We start from the raw sequence: 17,855 nt of genomic DNA on the forward strand, positions 1-17,855 counted from the left end.
ACCAATCCACCTTGTTCAGCTTTCTGCAATAAAAATATGCCAGAAAGAGAAAGAGGTCATCCCTTTGCGTAACATGACGATGCAGCAGGTAGGATATACATTTGGCTATTTGACATAAAGTTAATTTACAGGGAACAGAGAAGATTTATTCATTTTACAACCCAAGGATGTAAGGTAGGGTCGGCTGTGGCTCAAGAGATAGAGCAGGTTTCCCCAATCGATTTGGTGTGACAATTAAAAACAAACAAATAGAATCAATGGTCAAAAAGGTTATATTTTTAACCAATCTAAATTAAACAATGATGTAATTAGTGAGAGAGAATATCTAACAACATAGTACCTGATGTTTGCTTTCTCTCGACAGGAGGTCAGCGCTCTTTCCCAGGAGGTAGTTGGTGCCTGTGGGGTGATGGACGTGAAGGGGACTCCATGCAGCTGTGGTGTATAACATATGTGAATTTGACCATTACAGTTTAAAATAGCACTGTAGCAGCTGGACAGAGGGTCAGTGACCTCTTAGGGGAGAGTAATGATTGGTGGTTATGTAGGGACTGAACCCTTCTATAGAATTTGACCTCTGACCCCTTGTTTTGTTACCTCAGAGTAGTACTGTACCCTTATATGGTATTTGGCAGATACCTAAACATGTCCTATATAAGCTGTGTTTGATGTACAGAGAGACAGAGTGGTCATCGGGCTGGGTCACTCTCCAAGCTGCTACAGAGCTTGTAATTGATGCTGAATTCCTTGATGTAATAAACTTTTATGATCAAGAACAGTGTCAAGCGGATTTCTTCTCAACACATCATCGCAGCATTATTGTTCGGACACCACACAGCCTAAGCCTTCTGCTAGACGACAACCACATTCTTATTGAGGAAGCACTGTGGGGACTAATAAAAGTGCCTAAGTCCCTCGCTTTCGCTTCCTCCCAGTCCATCCAACCATCCATCTTCATTCGCTTATCCGGGGTCGGGTCACAGGCGCTTCCACCCCATGGAACCTTATTTTGAAAAATATATGTATGGTAGTCAACGGTAAGAGCCAACTTTTTTGTTTTTTTATCCCGTTTGAATTCTGCCCTGAATTAGACATGATGTTTGTCAATTTAAAAGATATTTTTGTCTGTCAAGAAAGTTGCAGTTTATTGTAAAACAGTAAAGTAACACAGAGTGTTTCTCAAAACCAAGAATGCAAAGAATAGACTTGTGTTCTTGGGGAGAACGTTCTTGCTAGTCGTTCTTGGAAGAATAAACTTGAAGAATGTCATGAGCACACAAAACGCTGCTGACGGTTTCAGACGGTGCGTTCTTGCTGGCATTGCGCAATACCACCAGCACAGAGGCCCCTGCATTGCTCTAATTATTAAAACAGCCAGGCTTTATCCCCAAAACAAAAAGCTCAGAATCAGGTTTATTGTTGGTTTGAACTTACCAAGATATATTTGCACATAAAATAATTATATAAGATAAAAGCTAATAAAAAGCAAATACTGTGACCCCAACTCTACTGTGCACTAGCAATGTAATGTCTAATATAATAATATTAATAATAATAATAAAGCAAAGACAGTCCCCTTTCATACTATTTCTGATAATTTGTCCCGAAGTTTCACAAGACCAGATTTTTTTGTACATCACCATTTTTCTGTACATCATCAAGATGTCTCTTGATCTGAGTTAAAATCTTACAAAATTACTCAGAATGTAATGACAGAATAACAGCAGTACGAACGTTAAAACTATCATACAGCTGTGGGTCTTTACTCTGCCGTTGATGCAGGACTCTGCTGTGTTGGCGCGGGAATTTTAGTAAAACTGCCAATATTCGACATCTACACAGCTGAATTGTCGCCTCAAACCTTCTCAGAAGTGGATTTAGTGATGAAATAATGTACGAAAATAGTACAAAACGTTCTGTTGTTGGCCTCTCAGCTTCTTTCAGCCCCTCACTTGAATGCCGAAATGAATGCTGGGATATCTCTGCCGTCAAGTTTACACAAGTTAACCGACACATCCTCGGTAAAATGGGCGTGTCAAGAACTTTTCCGGGATTTTTAACCGTTCTTGCTAAAATGCAAACTTGTGTATTGGGACCTAAAGTCTATGATTGGGGCCACAAAAAATGATGTTTCACAAGAATACAAGAACACAGATTGAGAAAGGCCGTTAGTTTTGTGTGAAATTCGTTCAGTAAACTTCATCTTTTGTCTTGCACAATATACGTCACCAACATGTTAACACAGTAATGCTAGCGAAGGTTTATTGTTTGGTTGCTACTAGCTTGGTATCTTAGCTATTTTCCACACAGAAATATATCTCACCTGATGTGTTTAATCAAACGACTCTCTCCTTTCATCACATCATCTTCTCATGTAAGTTTCTTGACGTTAGCTTTGGTAACGTTAGCTTCAGTCATTGAGAGAAAAAGTTACGGCAATTTGGATTTGTGGTCTTTGTAATTAACCTACCACAACCCCAGACACCCCTGTCAAAGTTCAAGTTAAGGTGTTAGGAAACGAAATAAGCCATCTCAAGCCAGGAATGAACATTTTATGTATTCCAATTGTTTTACCGTTGTTATTAATACAAAGTTCTGGAAAATGGTTTAATGTCAATTTATTTGTTCATTAATCAATTATATATAGGTGTTGGATTTAGATGTAATGGTCTTTAATCAAGTAGGATTTACATCAATTACCACCATATCTAACGTTTTGTATATATTGTCAAATAAAATGTGATCTTGTAATGGTTGGCGTTGTCATCTAAACTTTATTTCAGATTTTAAATTAATACCCATTAGCCATGCATGTCTTATTATTAGATTGATAGATTATAGTAGATGTTTATTATTGATGTGGGCTTTTATTTACTTACAGATAAGTATTTAGCTTTTGTGCAAGGAACCTATTGTTTTTGCCAGGATTATTAAGGTTATTCTGCACCTAAGACGCATTTGAGGGACAGGATGCCTGAAACCTCATGAAAATTTGCAGACACGTCAGGACTGCTGAAAATTGTGATGTTTAGCAGTGGGCTCAGGCTTTGGTGCTGTGCAGAAAATTCACTTGTATTCTACTTTCCTGTGGCTCAGTTTTGTCAAATACTTATTGTATTTTGACAGTATTGTCAGAGTTAGATCGCACCATTAGACTGCAGAGTGGCTTTTCCCCCAAGCTATGGGACTTTTAAAATCAAATTCATCCACAGCACTGCTCCATTGAATTCTACTTACCATTTTATGATTGATTTTGTGTTACTGGATATTGTCTGCTACGTAGCAGAAGGGAGTTACGAACATATTACCTTAAAACCTGTTGTAATGTGATAAAACCCACCTTCCTTCTACTATTTAAAAATATTCCTTTGTCATAGTGTGTAGGGAGCTGTAACATAGAGGTCAATATTGTAGTAGCCTCGAGAAAAAAACTTGTGTCATGATAGGCCGTGTCCTCAGGCAGGAAAAACAAGGTGTAGTACCCAGAAGCAGACAACGGAATATTGCTGGATGAGAAAGTTTTATTTAATTTATTCAGTACAATTTGAAGTTGTAGTCCAAATTATCCAAAACATAAACTGTCCATGAAACTGGATAACCAAATAGGAACAGAAAATCCACAGGTAAACGTAGAGTCCAAAAAACAAATCCACGCAACAATAACCCAAGCAGAAGAGAGAATAAATTCAAGAACATATAGGCAGGGTTGCGGGTAGCAGATGAACTGGGAAGCACATGACAAATGTTCAGTGCTTTATCTGAATCTGCTTGTAAACACAAATGTTCACTGCCAAAGCAGAAAGCTTCTTAATAAGGTGAGCAGCTCTTCAATAGAGAGCACCCACAGGATTTGCTGAAGTTCTTTTATATGGAAAAAAATAAGATTATAATGTAAATACATACTGTTCTGCACCTTTGCACTTTGCATTATATACAAATGATGAAACAGCTATGTTATACATTAGACCAGGGATTCTTAACTTTTCTGGCAGTGAGACCCCTTTTTGAAGTTGAAAATATTTAGCAACACAGACCTGTGAGTTGTGATCAAGTTTCTGCTAATATGACCGTTATGACTTAGCGGCAAACCAAAGATTACAGATCGCCAGCACTATCATCTTTGATTAGACTGTAAGGACAGCTGATTCGGTGGTTGCCTAGCAACATTAAAAGCGTTTTTCTCTTTTCTTAATTCAACCAAAAAAGCCATTGCTATGCGCCTCACATTTTCGAACCTGCAAAGCGCTTGGGTTTGTCTTTGTCGTTTTATAGTGGTTGGCATCACCGCCACCTGCTGGATTAAACAGTGCAAAATATTTTTAGTGTCCACCCAAAGTGATTCCATTCACAAGTCCATCTAGTTAGTTTTTATTTTTTATTTTTGTGTCTATAGCAGCATTCGTGCGACCCCCCTGGGACCAGGTCCCGACCCCCAGGGGGGTCACGACCCCCAGGTTAAGAACCACTGCATTAGACTGAACTGTGACAGGACAGGAGTATGTATGATTGTCTCTTTGAGAGCTGATAGGCAGTATGAAAATGCTGCGAGGCTTTTAATTGGAACATTTTGTTTTGTCTTAATGACAAATCCTTAAAACATGAAATGTATCAAGTCATTGATCTTTTGTATTTTCTTTATAATTACTTAACTTACTTAATTACTACATTACTTAATAAATCCAAGGTCTAAGACAGTTTCCCTGTGTGATTTTATTGTGTTGTTTTGTGATCACTTTTGCCCTTGTTGCAGGTTTATTCACTTTTATCTTCTTCTGTGAGGTACCTATTTTTGCACTGAATTATCTGAAATATGCTTTAAAACTAGAATATGTTCCTTTTTTAGTTTAGTAAAATAGTTTTTTTTTAGTTTTTTTCTTCAAAGTGTAGAATTATTATTTTGAATTTGTTTATGTTAAGTCATAATATAACGTATTGCGTTTTCTTTCTTGTTTCATATGGACAATCATAACAAAATTAGTTCATTAATGGATTGGATTTTATATAGACACTCACAGGCCACTTTATTAGGTACACCTGTACAACCTAGTGCAAAACAACTCCTTTGTAACAATTGGTAACTTTCGGTTACAAAACTTATACATTTTCAGTTTTGTTGACACTGTCAGAAAGGTGATGATGATTGTTGTACTTTATGTTTATTATTGTGGTCGTAGTGGTGTTTCAAATGCCCCACCGGGGGGGTAACGTGGCTAGTGTGTGTGTATGTATGTGCATAAATATAAATGGGTTATGTAGGTAAAGCAAGTAATTGATTGTGTAAGTGAAAACTGATTCTATAAGCTTTATCGCTTGAGGCAGAGCAGCAACCACCTTACAAAACCTCTCGTTTCGTAACGTCGTGTCTGAAAACGTGACGGACTCCCTCGGCACGAACAGCCGACACTGAAGACCGGTAGACGCTGATCTTTGACACGAAGCACTGTTGGTGTTTCTGATACAACTATTGCAGCTAACGTTATATTTAAAGCAATAAGTATGTCTACCTCCCGTACAATCATATGTTTATTAAGAAACGACTTGCGTCTTCACGACAATGAGGTAAGAATATCCATCTGTTACTTCTCCATAGATATTAAATCCGACGTTATTTAACTTTCGAACTATATAACTTGCAAGTAAACGTGTGGGATTTGCTTTGTTAACGTCGTTACGAGGACATTTTGTGCATATTACGAAGTGTTTGCCAGTAGCATGAAGCTCGCAACAACATCACTTCCGGTGTAAGTTATTGAAAATAAAAGCCTATTTTTTCAAAAAGTAAATAATCCGACTTTATGAATTCGTAATAAAACGGCACACGTTATAAGTAATAATATTATTCCTGTCCTGCCTTGTGATCTTATTTCTAGCTTTGTCAGACAACAAGCCTTCTGTCATCCAGAGAATGGTGACATGCACCACTTCTGGTTGCATTTTTCAAAATAAAAGACGGAGTCTCTAAATGGAGCATTTGTTTACTTTCAGTGTCCATAAAACATGCATTTAAATTAAGATGATGTGTCTGGCATGGTTTAGTTGTATGCCACAACCAGCCACAGCACTGTTCTTACAACAGTCTTTTGCATGTCTAATCAAATTATTCACTTTCCATATTTAAGTGTTTGCTGCCACTACATTCATGCCATGATAATTTTTCCTACGAGATGATGTATGACACATATTTGGTACTCTTCACATGCAGCTTTTCCACTGGGCTCAAAGAAATGCGGAGTACGTCGTCCCACTGTACTGCTTCGACCCCAGACATTATGTGGGAACATACAACTACAACCTACCAAAGACTGGGCCTTTCCGCCTGCGCTTCTTACTACAGAGCATCAGGGACCTCAGAAGCACGCTGCTCATCAAGGGCAGGTAACTAAACTGTTGTTTGTTTTCTGTTTTCCTGTATGTGACTCTAATATATCTGTCTTCTACTGCTTTATTTACATTGCTGACCTTCTCCACAGCTTGGCTCTGTCTTTGTTAGAGCACTGAAGAACCATCGTCTATTTACAAGGTTTAAAAGTGGTCATGAGCTTTTATATCAGTTCTTCTCGATTCTTTGTTGTACAACCATTGTCTGTAACATTTTAGTATTTTATGTATTTTGGTCTTGTATCTGTGTCTGTCCTGTGTCTATGTCTTGCTGCAGAACCAATTGCCCTACGGGGACAAATAAAGTTTAAGTTAAGTATTATGTTATTGTTGCACAAACACTCTGTGCGGGCCTTGTCCTCGGCTTTCTAGGAATTAATAGATACAGATGTAACAGGATCAGGACACACCTGGGCTCATAGGGGGTTATGTCTAGCTGCCACACACTGTTCCCATAATTTTTTTTCTGGTCAGCAGGGGGGAAGTCACTCGCTCTCTAACCAGGATGCAGCTTGCCCGGCATGGTGTTAACTCAGACTTTGTGTGTGTGTGTGTGTGTGTGTGTGTGTGAGACAGCAACCTCGTGGTGAGACATGGTAAGCCAGAGGAGGTAGTTGCCGACCTCATCAAGCAACTGGGCTCTGTCAGCGCAGTGGCTTTCCACGAAGAGGTAGTAGACCGTCTTTCTCTTATTGTAATTGTCACCGCTGCATTACATTGTCTGGTTATTTTGACCTGGTTTGTCCATGATGCATTCACATTCAAGGTATGCTCGGAAGAACTAAACGTGGAGAAACGAGTGAAGGATGTCTGTGCACTGATGAAGATCAAAGTTCACACCTGCTGGGGGGCTACACTGTACCACAGAGATGATCTTCCTTTTCACCACATATCTAGGTGAGAGAGGATATGGCTTGCCTGGGACAAAGCATTCAATTTATGCTTAACATCCTGTTTTTGACTAAAGCAATATTCATCAGAGATGTAGATTAAGAAGTATTAAGTGCTTAGAATATCTTGTAACATTTCCTCCTGGTTTGTTAGGCTGCCTGATGTGTACACTCAGTTCAGGAAGGCAGTGGAGACACAGAGCAGAGTGAGGCCTGTGTTCCCAGACCCCGAGCAGCTCAAACCTCTCCCCCAAGGGCTGGAGGAAGGAGCCATTCCTACAGTAGAGGACCTGCAACAGACAGGTAAATAATCCTAATGTTTATCTGATCAATCCAAATGATTTAATTCATACAGTAAATCTTGCACCTTCCCCCTTGTGTCTTTGCAGAAACACTATGGCTATATCTGTATAACCAAAACCATTTCCTGTACATTTATTTTATGTGCTTATTAAATTGACTTTTGTGTAAATGTCTTTACCTGTTATTGGCAAATGTGCATTTTGCGCAGTGCCTCTGTTGAGCAAACCACTGCTGCTACTTTCAGAATTCAATAGGCAGACTGCTGAGCAAAGATTTCTTCATTAAACTAAGCAAGTGAGCAGACTGCCTTGATTTCCATGTATATGATTAAGCTTTTATGGTTCTGTGTGTCTCAATGTGCAACAGGGAGTGTTAAACATGTATGAAATCTTCTCTTGTTTTATTCTAATAGAGCCTGTGACTGATCCTCGCTCAGCCTTCCCCTACAGTGGTGGTGAAAGTCAGGCTCTGGCCAGACTCAAACACTATTTCTGGGACACTGTGAGTACAACTGAGTACAAGTAGGCACTAGCTGCTGTTTCTAAAATGCAAAAAAAACAACACATATGAGGATGTGTTATCTACTATGTTGTTGTATGTTATAAATATGTTATATGTCTGTTTTGTAGGATGCAGTTGCAACTTACAAGGAGACTCGTAATGGCTTGATTGGTGTGGATTATTCCACTAAATTTGCATCTTGGTGAGTGTTATTGCATAATTTCCTCTTCTTCCATGTAAGTATTTCCTAAAAATATATCTAACTGTGCTCCACTGGTATTCTGCAGGCTGGCGATGGGTTGCATTTCACCACGGTATATTTATCATCAGATCAAGCAGTATGAGAGGGAGCGGACAGCCAATCAGAGCACGTACTGGTGAGTATGGAGTTAAAAATGACTTAGATGTGTGAGATACAATACAATAGATATTGTATAGTAGTGCCATACTGATATGGTATGTACAAACTCTCTGTATTTGATGAAATAAAGCAATAATGTGTCAAAATGTATATGTACATTGGGAAAAATTACCAGTTTTTAATGGAAATATAATATGTGCTCTGAAATTAGTTTTTACTTTCTGACAATCGTCACTGCTGTCTTTCAGGGTCATTTTTGAACTTTTGTGGAGGGATTACTTCAGGTTTGTAGGTGTCAAATATGGAAACAGACTGTTTCAGGTCAAAGGTAAAATAAGCTCAAGTTTTTAACTAATTTTTTTATTCACTATACATTAATTTAAAGCTCATGGTAATTTTATCTCAGGTCTTCAAGACAAGTCTGTTCCATGGAAAAAGGACATGGAGCTTTTTAATGCGTGGAAAGGTTTGCACCATTGCTCAATTACACAAAATATTCTTTATTAAAAATCAAGTAGTGTCTTTAAGAGGTGCATTAGCAGTGTATGTACAGTATATGTATTAGCAGCCCAAAATATGTTTTGTATTTTATGTATTTGTAATTACAGAAGGGCGAACCGGAGTGCCCTTCGTGGATGCCAACATGAGAGAATTGGCAATGACAGGCTTCATGTCCAACAGGGGGCGACAAAATGTTGCTAGCTTCCTCACAAAAGACCTGGGCCTGGACTGGAGGATGGGAGCTGAGTGGTTTGAATATCTTCTGGTAAATAGTGAGGGCCAGAGTTTCAACCAGTTTGGAGCTTTTTGAAAAGACAAATGGTATTTTTTAGGACCTAATTAGTAATGTGATAAATTATTTAATTATTGAGATGTTGTGGAATAGAAGTACTTAGCTCAGCCATTCAGTCCTTTTTTTAGTTTTATGTATGGGTGATGAAACTCACTCACAAGTGTCTTGTCCTCATCATTTTTAATTTTCCTCCAAAGATTGACTATGATGTCTGCAGCAACTACGGCAACTGGCTTTACAGTGCTGGTGTAGGAAATGACCCCAGAGAAAACAGGAAGTTCAACATGATCAAGCAAGGCCTTGATTACGACAATAATGTATGTTTCTACACAGAATTCCTGAGTGCAAGTGTTTGTGAAAGTATCACTGTCACAATGGTGGTGATGAAACATGTACAAATGTGAAGAGAGCTGTGATTCAGTCACTGAATGACTCAGATTACTGTTTTAGGGTGACTATGTGCGGCAGTGGGTTCCTGAGCTGCACGGCATCAGGGGAGCTGACGTGCACACGCCCTGGACACTCAGCACTGCAGCACTGTCACATGCTCAAGTGTCCCTTGGTGAGACCTACCCCACCCCCATCATCATAGCGCCTGAATGGAGCAGACACGCTAACAAGAAACCGGTGGGTGGGAAGAAAAGAGAAGTGCATAGTATGCCCATGTGGGCTGCTGCTGTAATAGATTTTTCAATCCTTTTATGGCTGTAAACAAAAGTGGCGCAATGTAAGTACCTATACTCAATTACTATACTTAAGTTAATTATACAAATACCTCAAATACCTTTTAAATATTTCTATTTAAAGCTGCTTAATACTACAAACTACATCACAATTCAGAAGGATACTGTATACTGCACTTTTTACACTTCTACATTAGAGGGCTATGAGTTGTTAGCAGTTCTTCCAAAAGAGAGATTTCTCCTCTAAACATTGCAAATTGCTGGATGAACAAATTATAAAGTATTTCACAAAAGTTCCCAACTTAGGGGAACTGCTGGACAAAAACTACCTGCATAGAAAGTATTTAAAATTAGCTTCACTTTGTCCAGCTAACACAGACACTTGATATAACACTTGATTTCACTCACATGGGTACTTTTTCTGTTAAATTGTTACTTTTGGTACTTTAAGTAAATTTAGTAGGCACTACTTCTTTACTTAAACTTAAGTAGGATTTTACATGCAGGACTTTGGTGTGTGTAAGTTTAAACTTAGCCTAGTTATAACGTAAATTATGAAGTTGTGATTTATACATAAGTGAAATAAAAGCAGTTGCACCACGGAGAAAAATTACAACATAACTCATTAACTACTAAATAGTTACACATGCCCCAGGGTGGCTGTAGATAATAAAATGTCACAGAATTTCCTCACTGCTGGTAAAAGAGCATTTTTTTCCCTAGACAAGTGCTTCATGCCAGCTAAAACGCATAGTAAACGTGATGGTGTAATTATTTCTTTGGCCATTTGCCTTTACGTCCAAACTAGTCATGCAATGCCCCAAGTTATTGTAGTGCAACCAATTTTAGTAGCTGACTTAGTAACGAACTAGTAGTTACTAAGTCTCTAGTGTCAACTTTACACCATAACCTTGGAGAGATCTTTTGCAACCCAGTGCTGAATACTTCAGAATCAGCTTTATTTGGCAGGTATGTGTCTACATACGAGGTATTACAGATTATACCTTGCTCACAAGGTGCTTACTCATGACAAGCGTAAACAAAGAACACACGGCAAGAATTAGACAGTATACAGTACACACACATATGTCTGTGAAGGTTCTCAGTCATCCAGGTCATAGTTATCCTATCTTCAGCAAAATCCAGTTGCTATTGACTTTAACCTTGATTGGATACACACCATGAACCAAAACAACAAAATTGTAGACAGATCAAGACAATAGCGCAAAGGAAGCTGGAGTAAATAAGTAGTTTTGTGCTCATGTTATGTATGTGAGGTGGATATGATACAGTAGGCTATATATAATATATACAGTATAAACAGCACTGAGTTACAGAATGATGATTAAATAATAAGTAGTAAACAGGTGGATGTTAGAGTCAGTGTTACTGGGTTGTTCCTGACACAGTGTGTCAGAAATTAACTGTTCATCAGAGTGATGGCCTGTGGAAAGAAACTGTTCCTGTGTCTGTTCATTGTGGCATACAGCGTTCTGCCAGAGGGGAGAAGCTGGAACAAGTTGGGTCCAGGGTGTGATGGATTTGCAGTGATGTTTCCTTCATGTCTCCTGACTCTGGGCATCTCTTCCACCACTGGCAAAAATAATACTTATTGGCATGTGTAAAATAAAAAAGTGAAATAAAACAGGCATTAACTTAAACAGGCAATGTTCCCTAGCCCTCGTCTTTTAAACCACTACAGTAATGTTTGTTTTCCTTTTATTTCAGAGTGGCATGGGGCCTTCACCAAGAGGAAAGAAAGGTCCATCTCACACTCCCAAACAACATCGGGACAGAGGCATAGATTTCTATTTCTCCAAAAGCAAAAACCTGTGATCTGCCTCAAAGCAAACACAAACACGTGGGTGGATGATCAGGGGATGGAAACTTCAGTGATCACCACAAACTTGGACTGTTTCTGTAAAATCTGTATTGCACACAGACAACGCGGTGATCTAGGGAAGTTGTCTGATGAGGAAATGCACAGTTCTAGTTACATGTGAACTTGACTAATGTATATGTACACAACACATGCCACCAGTTCTCTGGAAAAACAGGCCTCGTACCTTTCCCGGACTCATTTTATAAGTTTCCTGTTTCCTGCAACAGCAACAGTGAAAGCCACATTGTGGTTTTTAGTTTTGATGCAGTAGACCAGTAAAATGATTTATCTGTTGATGTTCATGTGCAGATGTTATTGCTTTTAATTCATTGTCAGTTTGCCTGTTTGTGGCAGTTTCAAAATAAAATAGGTAAATGCAAGAGTTTTTTGAATGTGAGTTTATTACATTCTTTTCATTCTGAATTCTGAATCTCTTGATTCCAGTTTTATATTAAATAAGTGATATCAAAGGAGGGCGGTAGACCAGCGCTTCCTTGGTGGGGGGGGGGGGGGGGGGGGGGGCAGTTATGAATGTAGACAAGAAAGGGGAACAGAAACACTTCAGCGCCCATTTCAGTTACTCGGATTTTCCTGTGGTGCCCACTGCTGCAAGCCATTTTACTAATCAATAAAAGCGATCTGTTTCATTTCCGTCACCGACGCGACAATGCCAGTGAACTAACAAGTATTATCTATTGAAAGTGCACTTTTTTGGCCAGTGGTGTCTGCACTGTAGGTGCACAGAAGGCCACGCCCCCCCCCTCCCCTCCCGTGACGCAGTCATCCAGTTGACTTCACTTCCGTGTTCTCTTGACAGGTAAGCTGTGGACGCCTGAAAACAAGTCACTACTGCAAGTCACGTCGTCGAAACAATGTTTCCCCGTTTGTATTTTTAACTAAAGCCCGTCGTCTCGCGGGGGTCTCGGGAAACTTTCGGACATGGCGTGTGCCGATCCGGAATTGGACGTGGCGAAGATTCCTCTGATTGCGCTGAATGTGAGCGTGCGGAAAAAGTTGGGGCTGTATCTCAACCCCAAGAACACAGTGGCCGCGGACTGGATGGCCGTCGCAGAGGCCATGGGCTTCACTTACCTGGAGATAAAGAACTATGAAGCAGCTCGCAGCCCCACTGTGAAGCTCCTGGAGGACTGGCAGGCCCGGTCCACAGACGCCACGGTGGGGAGGCTGCTCTCCATCCTGGAGGAGGTGGAGAGAAAAGACATTGTGGAGGATCTTCGTCCCTTAATAGGTGCGTTAGTGTTTGGAAGTTCTGTTTATTTTCTACCTTTTAAACCATATGTCGCTGTTAGCCTCTTATTATTGCAGGAAATAATAATAATAGCTTTATTTCTCTATCACTTTTCAGTACATGTATGAGCCAAAAAAAAAAAAAAAAGTTTACAATAATCAATATAAAAGCATACAAATGTCGAAATAAAATTAAAAGATAAAACAATTGGCATCACACAGTGATTTACGACAATCCTATAGGAGGTCTATAGGAAACGTAAACAAGTCAAATTGTGTGATTCATGCCTGAATTCCCTTGTTACAAAACATGAGTCAGAATGTGTTTAAAAACATTCCCAAGGACACTCAAACTGTCCAATGAAGTTGATAAATGCCCCCCAAAACAACTAGGAAAGTTGACGTTTCAGTTCAGCAACTATTCGCGTTTCTACAAATTAGTTCTCAAAGTACATTTCATAAAATTCAGTCCACTTTCTAAACCTGTCCCCTCAAATGACTGTATGCAAACTGATGCGTGTGTGTGTGGTTTGCACATATACACCTTGTTTTGTACCAGATGAGGATGTCAGGAAGTATTGTGAAAGTCTGAAGAAGAAGGCTGAACCCCCTGTTCAGGTTCATGAGGTTGACAGCTGTGTCCCCCGCACCCCAGAGAGGTTCGGCATCACCCTGGAGGACGATCCCGAAGGTCAGTATTTGTGTACTCTTTACATTTGCTTTATTATTTAAATACTTTATACAAATAGAAGGCAGTGCCACTGGTTAAACACACATTGATTTGTGTCTATATACATATCACAAATAAAACCCTGCAGTCCAAAAGCATTAATCACTATTGGACACGATTCAGCACAATGAAGCTAATCATTGCTTCCTCAGCCATAGTAGAGCTGCCACTACATGACTAAACTGGACTTTACTTGGGTATTTCCATTTTATGCAACTTTGTCTTCTCCACAAAATCCGTCTGATGGCTGTAGTCACTAGTGACTTTGCAAATTAACATTTTACACACAAAACAAAATGATCAGAATTTTTTTTACTAAAATATGATGGAACACCCAACAGTATATGAAGTAGCTCCAGCCAAACCAACTACAACAATAAAATGCTGCTTACGTGTTAATAAATCATGAATAATAATCCTGTCATGTAATGTAACAACATCACGATTGATATTTTAAGTGCATCTTTCCAATAAAACTTCATTAAGTAAGTACATTTAGATAATGTTGTGTTACCACTTTAACTTAATTAAAGGATCTTCTTCCAACATTTGTAATAAGAAGATTGTCAAACTACATGTACAACCATTATATTAAAATAAACAAGATAAAATGCATGTTATGATTAATTAATAGGTACAAGTTGTTGTGCAAATGTTCTGCTTGACTTGTTAAGAGTGTGAGTGGCAACATCAACAGCCATTTAGCATAGTGAGTACTAATATTTTAGTTACATTTTTCCAATAAAACTTTAAAAAAAGATAATTTTGTGTTAACACTTTAACTTAAGGATTTGAGTACTTCCACCATCGGTAATAAGAAGATGAAACATTTGTAACAAATCAGAGTTACAGTTACAGCCGTTATATTAGAATAAACGTGATAAAATGCATGTTATGTTTAATTAAGTTGTTGTGCTTATATTCTGTTTAGCTTGTTAGCGTGTGAGTGCACAACTGTTACCTGATCAACACCAAGAGAAGAGATTATAAGTATGCACTAATACATGTTGGATGAAACTATGTAAAAAAAGAAACCTTTAATTAATTAGAATTTCTTTTCTAGGTTACCAGCAATCAATAGCTTTTGCCTTTCTTTAAAAATTCCCATGCCACCTGCCCTAATCTCTCCAGATACATCCCATAAACGTCTTAGCATCTCTGCTATAACTCTGACTTTGTAATGCAGCTATAAAAGCTGGTGTATTTGCTCAAGTCAAACTTGAGATAGTGGTCGCTGCATTATTTTCTGTGGTAAGGCATCACACAGGAAAGGCCCCAACTTGTCTCCTAATCCGACAAATCATGTAAAGCTCTAATCACACATGTCTGCACTAGTGCACCGTTCCACTTCCCCGCACCGCTTTGTGGTTGCCACACGTTATGCTTATGTTGAATGTAGCTCAGTTCTGTGGAATACCATTTTTACTAAGATTAGTGTGTGTGTGTGTGTGTGTGTGTGTGTGTGTGTGTGTGTGTGTTGCAAGCTGTTGCTTAGTACATGGCGTTATAAGGATAAATAAATTTGTGTTAGTGAATTGAATTATCTGAATTGAATCTAGGGGCTCCTGAGCTGTTTGATGCCTTCATCTGCTACTGCCAGAGTGACTTTGAGTTTGTCCATGAGATGATCAAGGAGCTGGAACAGACAGAGTACAGGCTGAAGCTGTGCGTGTTCGACAGAGATGTCCTCCCGGGCTCTTGTGTATGGACCATCACTAGTGAACTCATTGAAAAAAGGTGGGATATCGACACATGCTTACCATGCTCAGCTCTACTTTGTCTACTTCTGGTTAGTTTAACAGTTTAACCAGAAGAAGAAACACACTGGCACATGGGGCGAGGTCCATTCTTTAAACTCCCAAACACAGACTCCTGCACAGCCATCAATAATGTATTCAAGCACAGATGTGCACCAGATCTGCTGCTTGTTAACAGTCTGCAAAATCTATTCCACTATCTGTGGCTCTATAAATAATCAGGTTGGGGCCGTCCCAGTAGCTCACCTGGTAAACTGTACACACCACGTAGGCCTGCAAAGGCTGAGTCCTGATAATGCCAACCGCCCCAATTTCCTGTGTCTCTTTTGCTGTCTCTAACTATCAATGCAAAACAAATAAAATTAGTTAGACAAAAAATAGAAATGCAAAGTTCACAGATACAAAATACATGAAAGTTTCAGTCATGGCAGAAAGCTAAATATTTTAAATTTAGATACAGAAAGCCACCAAAGAGCAACACGTTCTCTGTGAGACAACCCATAGCATCCCCTTCTTAAAATCTCCCTTATCTCTGACTCTCACATTTTGTAACAACTATAACATGTGACCATCTGTGCAGGTGTAAGCGGATGGTGGTGGTGATTTCTGATGAATACCTTGACAGCGACGCCTGTGACTTCCAGACCAAGTTTGCTCTCAGCCTCTGTCCCGGTAATGTACAATTTTGTTAAGTTAAATAGCTCTATCTTCCCTTTTCTGATAAATGCTTGTACATGCATGCAACTTACCTTTTTATTCATTCTTGCTGTTTCAGGAGCTCGAAACAAACGGCTTATTCCAGTGGTGTACAAGTCAATGACAAAGCCGTTCCCCAGCATCCTACGCTTCCTCACCATATGTGACTACACCCGGCCTTGCACACAGGCCTGGTTCTGGGTACGGCTGGCCAAAGCTCTTGCACTGCCATAATCATGGAGCTGGCAGTTAATCGTGTTTAAAGATGCAACAGGGATGTTGGACAATGGCCAAACATTACAGGCTCAAGTGTGCTATTGCTTGTGATCTACGTCCTGCTAGCTTCGGAACCCACTTCTTGTTTACTGTGTATATACAGTATAATTTAAAATACTACTATTTGTGTTTACTATGAGAATGACATAGTGATTTCTGAATATTATCATTATAATACCAAATATCCGCAAAGTTCTCAGTGCACGCAGCCATTGTAATTATTAAAATTTCAAGAATAACAGGTTGTGCTGCAACTATTTTGTATTTATGAGTTACTGGTGAGAAAGATTTATTTGTATATGGAGCAGCATGTACAAATTGCCCTGTTTGCTCTGTTTTGTTTTTGCACTGGCCACTTCCTCTATGAGTCAGCTTCTAGATGAGATTGAAGCTAAAGAGGAAGAGATATTGTGATTGTGATACTTCCACATGTTCAGTTTTAGTGACTGCTGACACCTGCCTTTCGCTCTCACTTTCTCTGTCACCATAATGTCTGACATTTGAATTTGTATGATTTTGTAATTTTGATATGGTCCTTCTAAGAATACTTTTATAAAAATTTAATAAATTCCACCTTGAATAAATTGTTGGAGCATGATTTCCTCACAATAAATGTAATAAAGTATGTACAAAGCATATATACATTAAAGCTGCAAGTAGCATTGAACAGGCCCTCGCCCCCTTGCGCGCCTCAGGTGGAGTGACAGCTGGGGTCTCTACATGGCAGGCCTGCTGACAGGGCTCTGAAGTTAACACTGCACTTATTACACAGGTGAATTGTGGAAAAGGATTTGTGGTTGATGTTACTTATTCCATTCAAAGTGGCTGACTTCCGGTTGGGTTTAGCTCTCAAAAAACAGCTTCCTGTTTCATGGCGAATAATTACTAACCAAGGCATTTGACAAGAACTTTGAGACACTCAATACATGAAAACATAGTATGTTCTGTAGTCCTCCACTGGGAGTCGGGATTGTGCAATTCCTTCATGATATAAAATGAACCTCAGTCTCAGTACATGTTCTACTTAATACATGAGCACCCAATCACAGAGAAGCGTACGTGGTACTGTCCAATCAGAGGATAGGCTGTTCCTGGGGCAACACGCCTCCTTTCCTTTCATACACTTTTGTATTTTGTACAAATTGGGTTTTTTATGCCCTGAGTTCAGCTTATCAGGTAGTACTTCCCAGCCTGTTTTATACCCCAACGTGCTCTTGTAATGAAATAGTTATTGGTAGGGAAACCCGAGGAGTGATATGTGCAAATATAAGTAAAAACGATGGGGTTGTATGCTGTATGAGAAGAACAAATAACTGCCAGGCATAACTCAGGGCAAAATGCACACAAATATTACAGC

At 39.2% G+C, this 17,855-nt stretch overlaps 2 protein-coding genes across 3 annotated transcripts; both read left to right on the top strand.

The window, feature by feature from the left end:
- The first annotated feature begins 5,187 nt into the window (after positions 1 to 5,187).
- cry-dash (cryptochrome DASH) lies at positions 5,188 to 12,171 on the top strand. Of its 2 annotated transcripts, none has more exons than XM_038728816.1 (14): positions 5,188 to 5,559; positions 6,203 to 6,375; positions 6,955 to 7,048; positions 7,145 to 7,275; positions 7,423 to 7,571; positions 7,984 to 8,072; positions 8,201 to 8,274; positions 8,360 to 8,449; positions 8,682 to 8,761; positions 8,840 to 8,899; positions 9,042 to 9,199; positions 9,424 to 9,543; positions 9,677 to 9,953; positions 11,638 to 12,171. In XM_038728816.1, exons 1-13 carry the CDS (start codon positions 5,497 to 5,499, stop codon positions 9,935 to 9,937), a joined length of 1,542 nt encoding a protein of 513 aa, XP_038584744.1. In that variant the 5' UTR covers positions 5,188 to 5,496; the 3' UTR covers positions 9,938 to 9,953; positions 11,638 to 12,171. The 2 variants fall into 2 exon arrangements, with proteins under 2 accessions (XP_038584744.1, XP_038584736.1); XM_038728808.1 differs by having other exon boundaries at positions 5,195 to 5,559; positions 9,677 to 9,853.
- A 408-nt stretch (positions 12,172 to 12,579) lies between these two features.
- Positions 12,580 to 17,082, top strand: myd88 (MYD88 innate immune signal transduction adaptor). The gene is made up of 5 exons (XM_038728827.1): positions 12,580 to 13,040; positions 13,599 to 13,730; positions 15,329 to 15,506; positions 16,107 to 16,198; positions 16,302 to 17,082. Exons 1-5 carry the CDS (start codon positions 12,731 to 12,733, stop codon positions 16,454 to 16,456), a joined length of 867 nt encoding a protein of 288 aa, XP_038584755.1. The 5' UTR covers positions 12,580 to 12,730; the 3' UTR covers positions 16,457 to 17,082.
- The last annotated feature ends 773 nt before the right edge of the window (positions 17,083 to 17,855 follow it).

This window comes from Micropterus salmoides, unplaced genomic scaffold (assembly GCF_014851395.1).
Source record: "Micropterus salmoides isolate LMB-PRFRI ecotype aquatic unplaced genomic scaffold, ASM1485139v1 Ms_hic_scaffold_1, whole genome shotgun sequence".
NCBI lineage: Eukaryota > Metazoa > Chordata > Actinopteri > Centrarchiformes > Centrarchidae > Micropterus > Micropterus salmoides.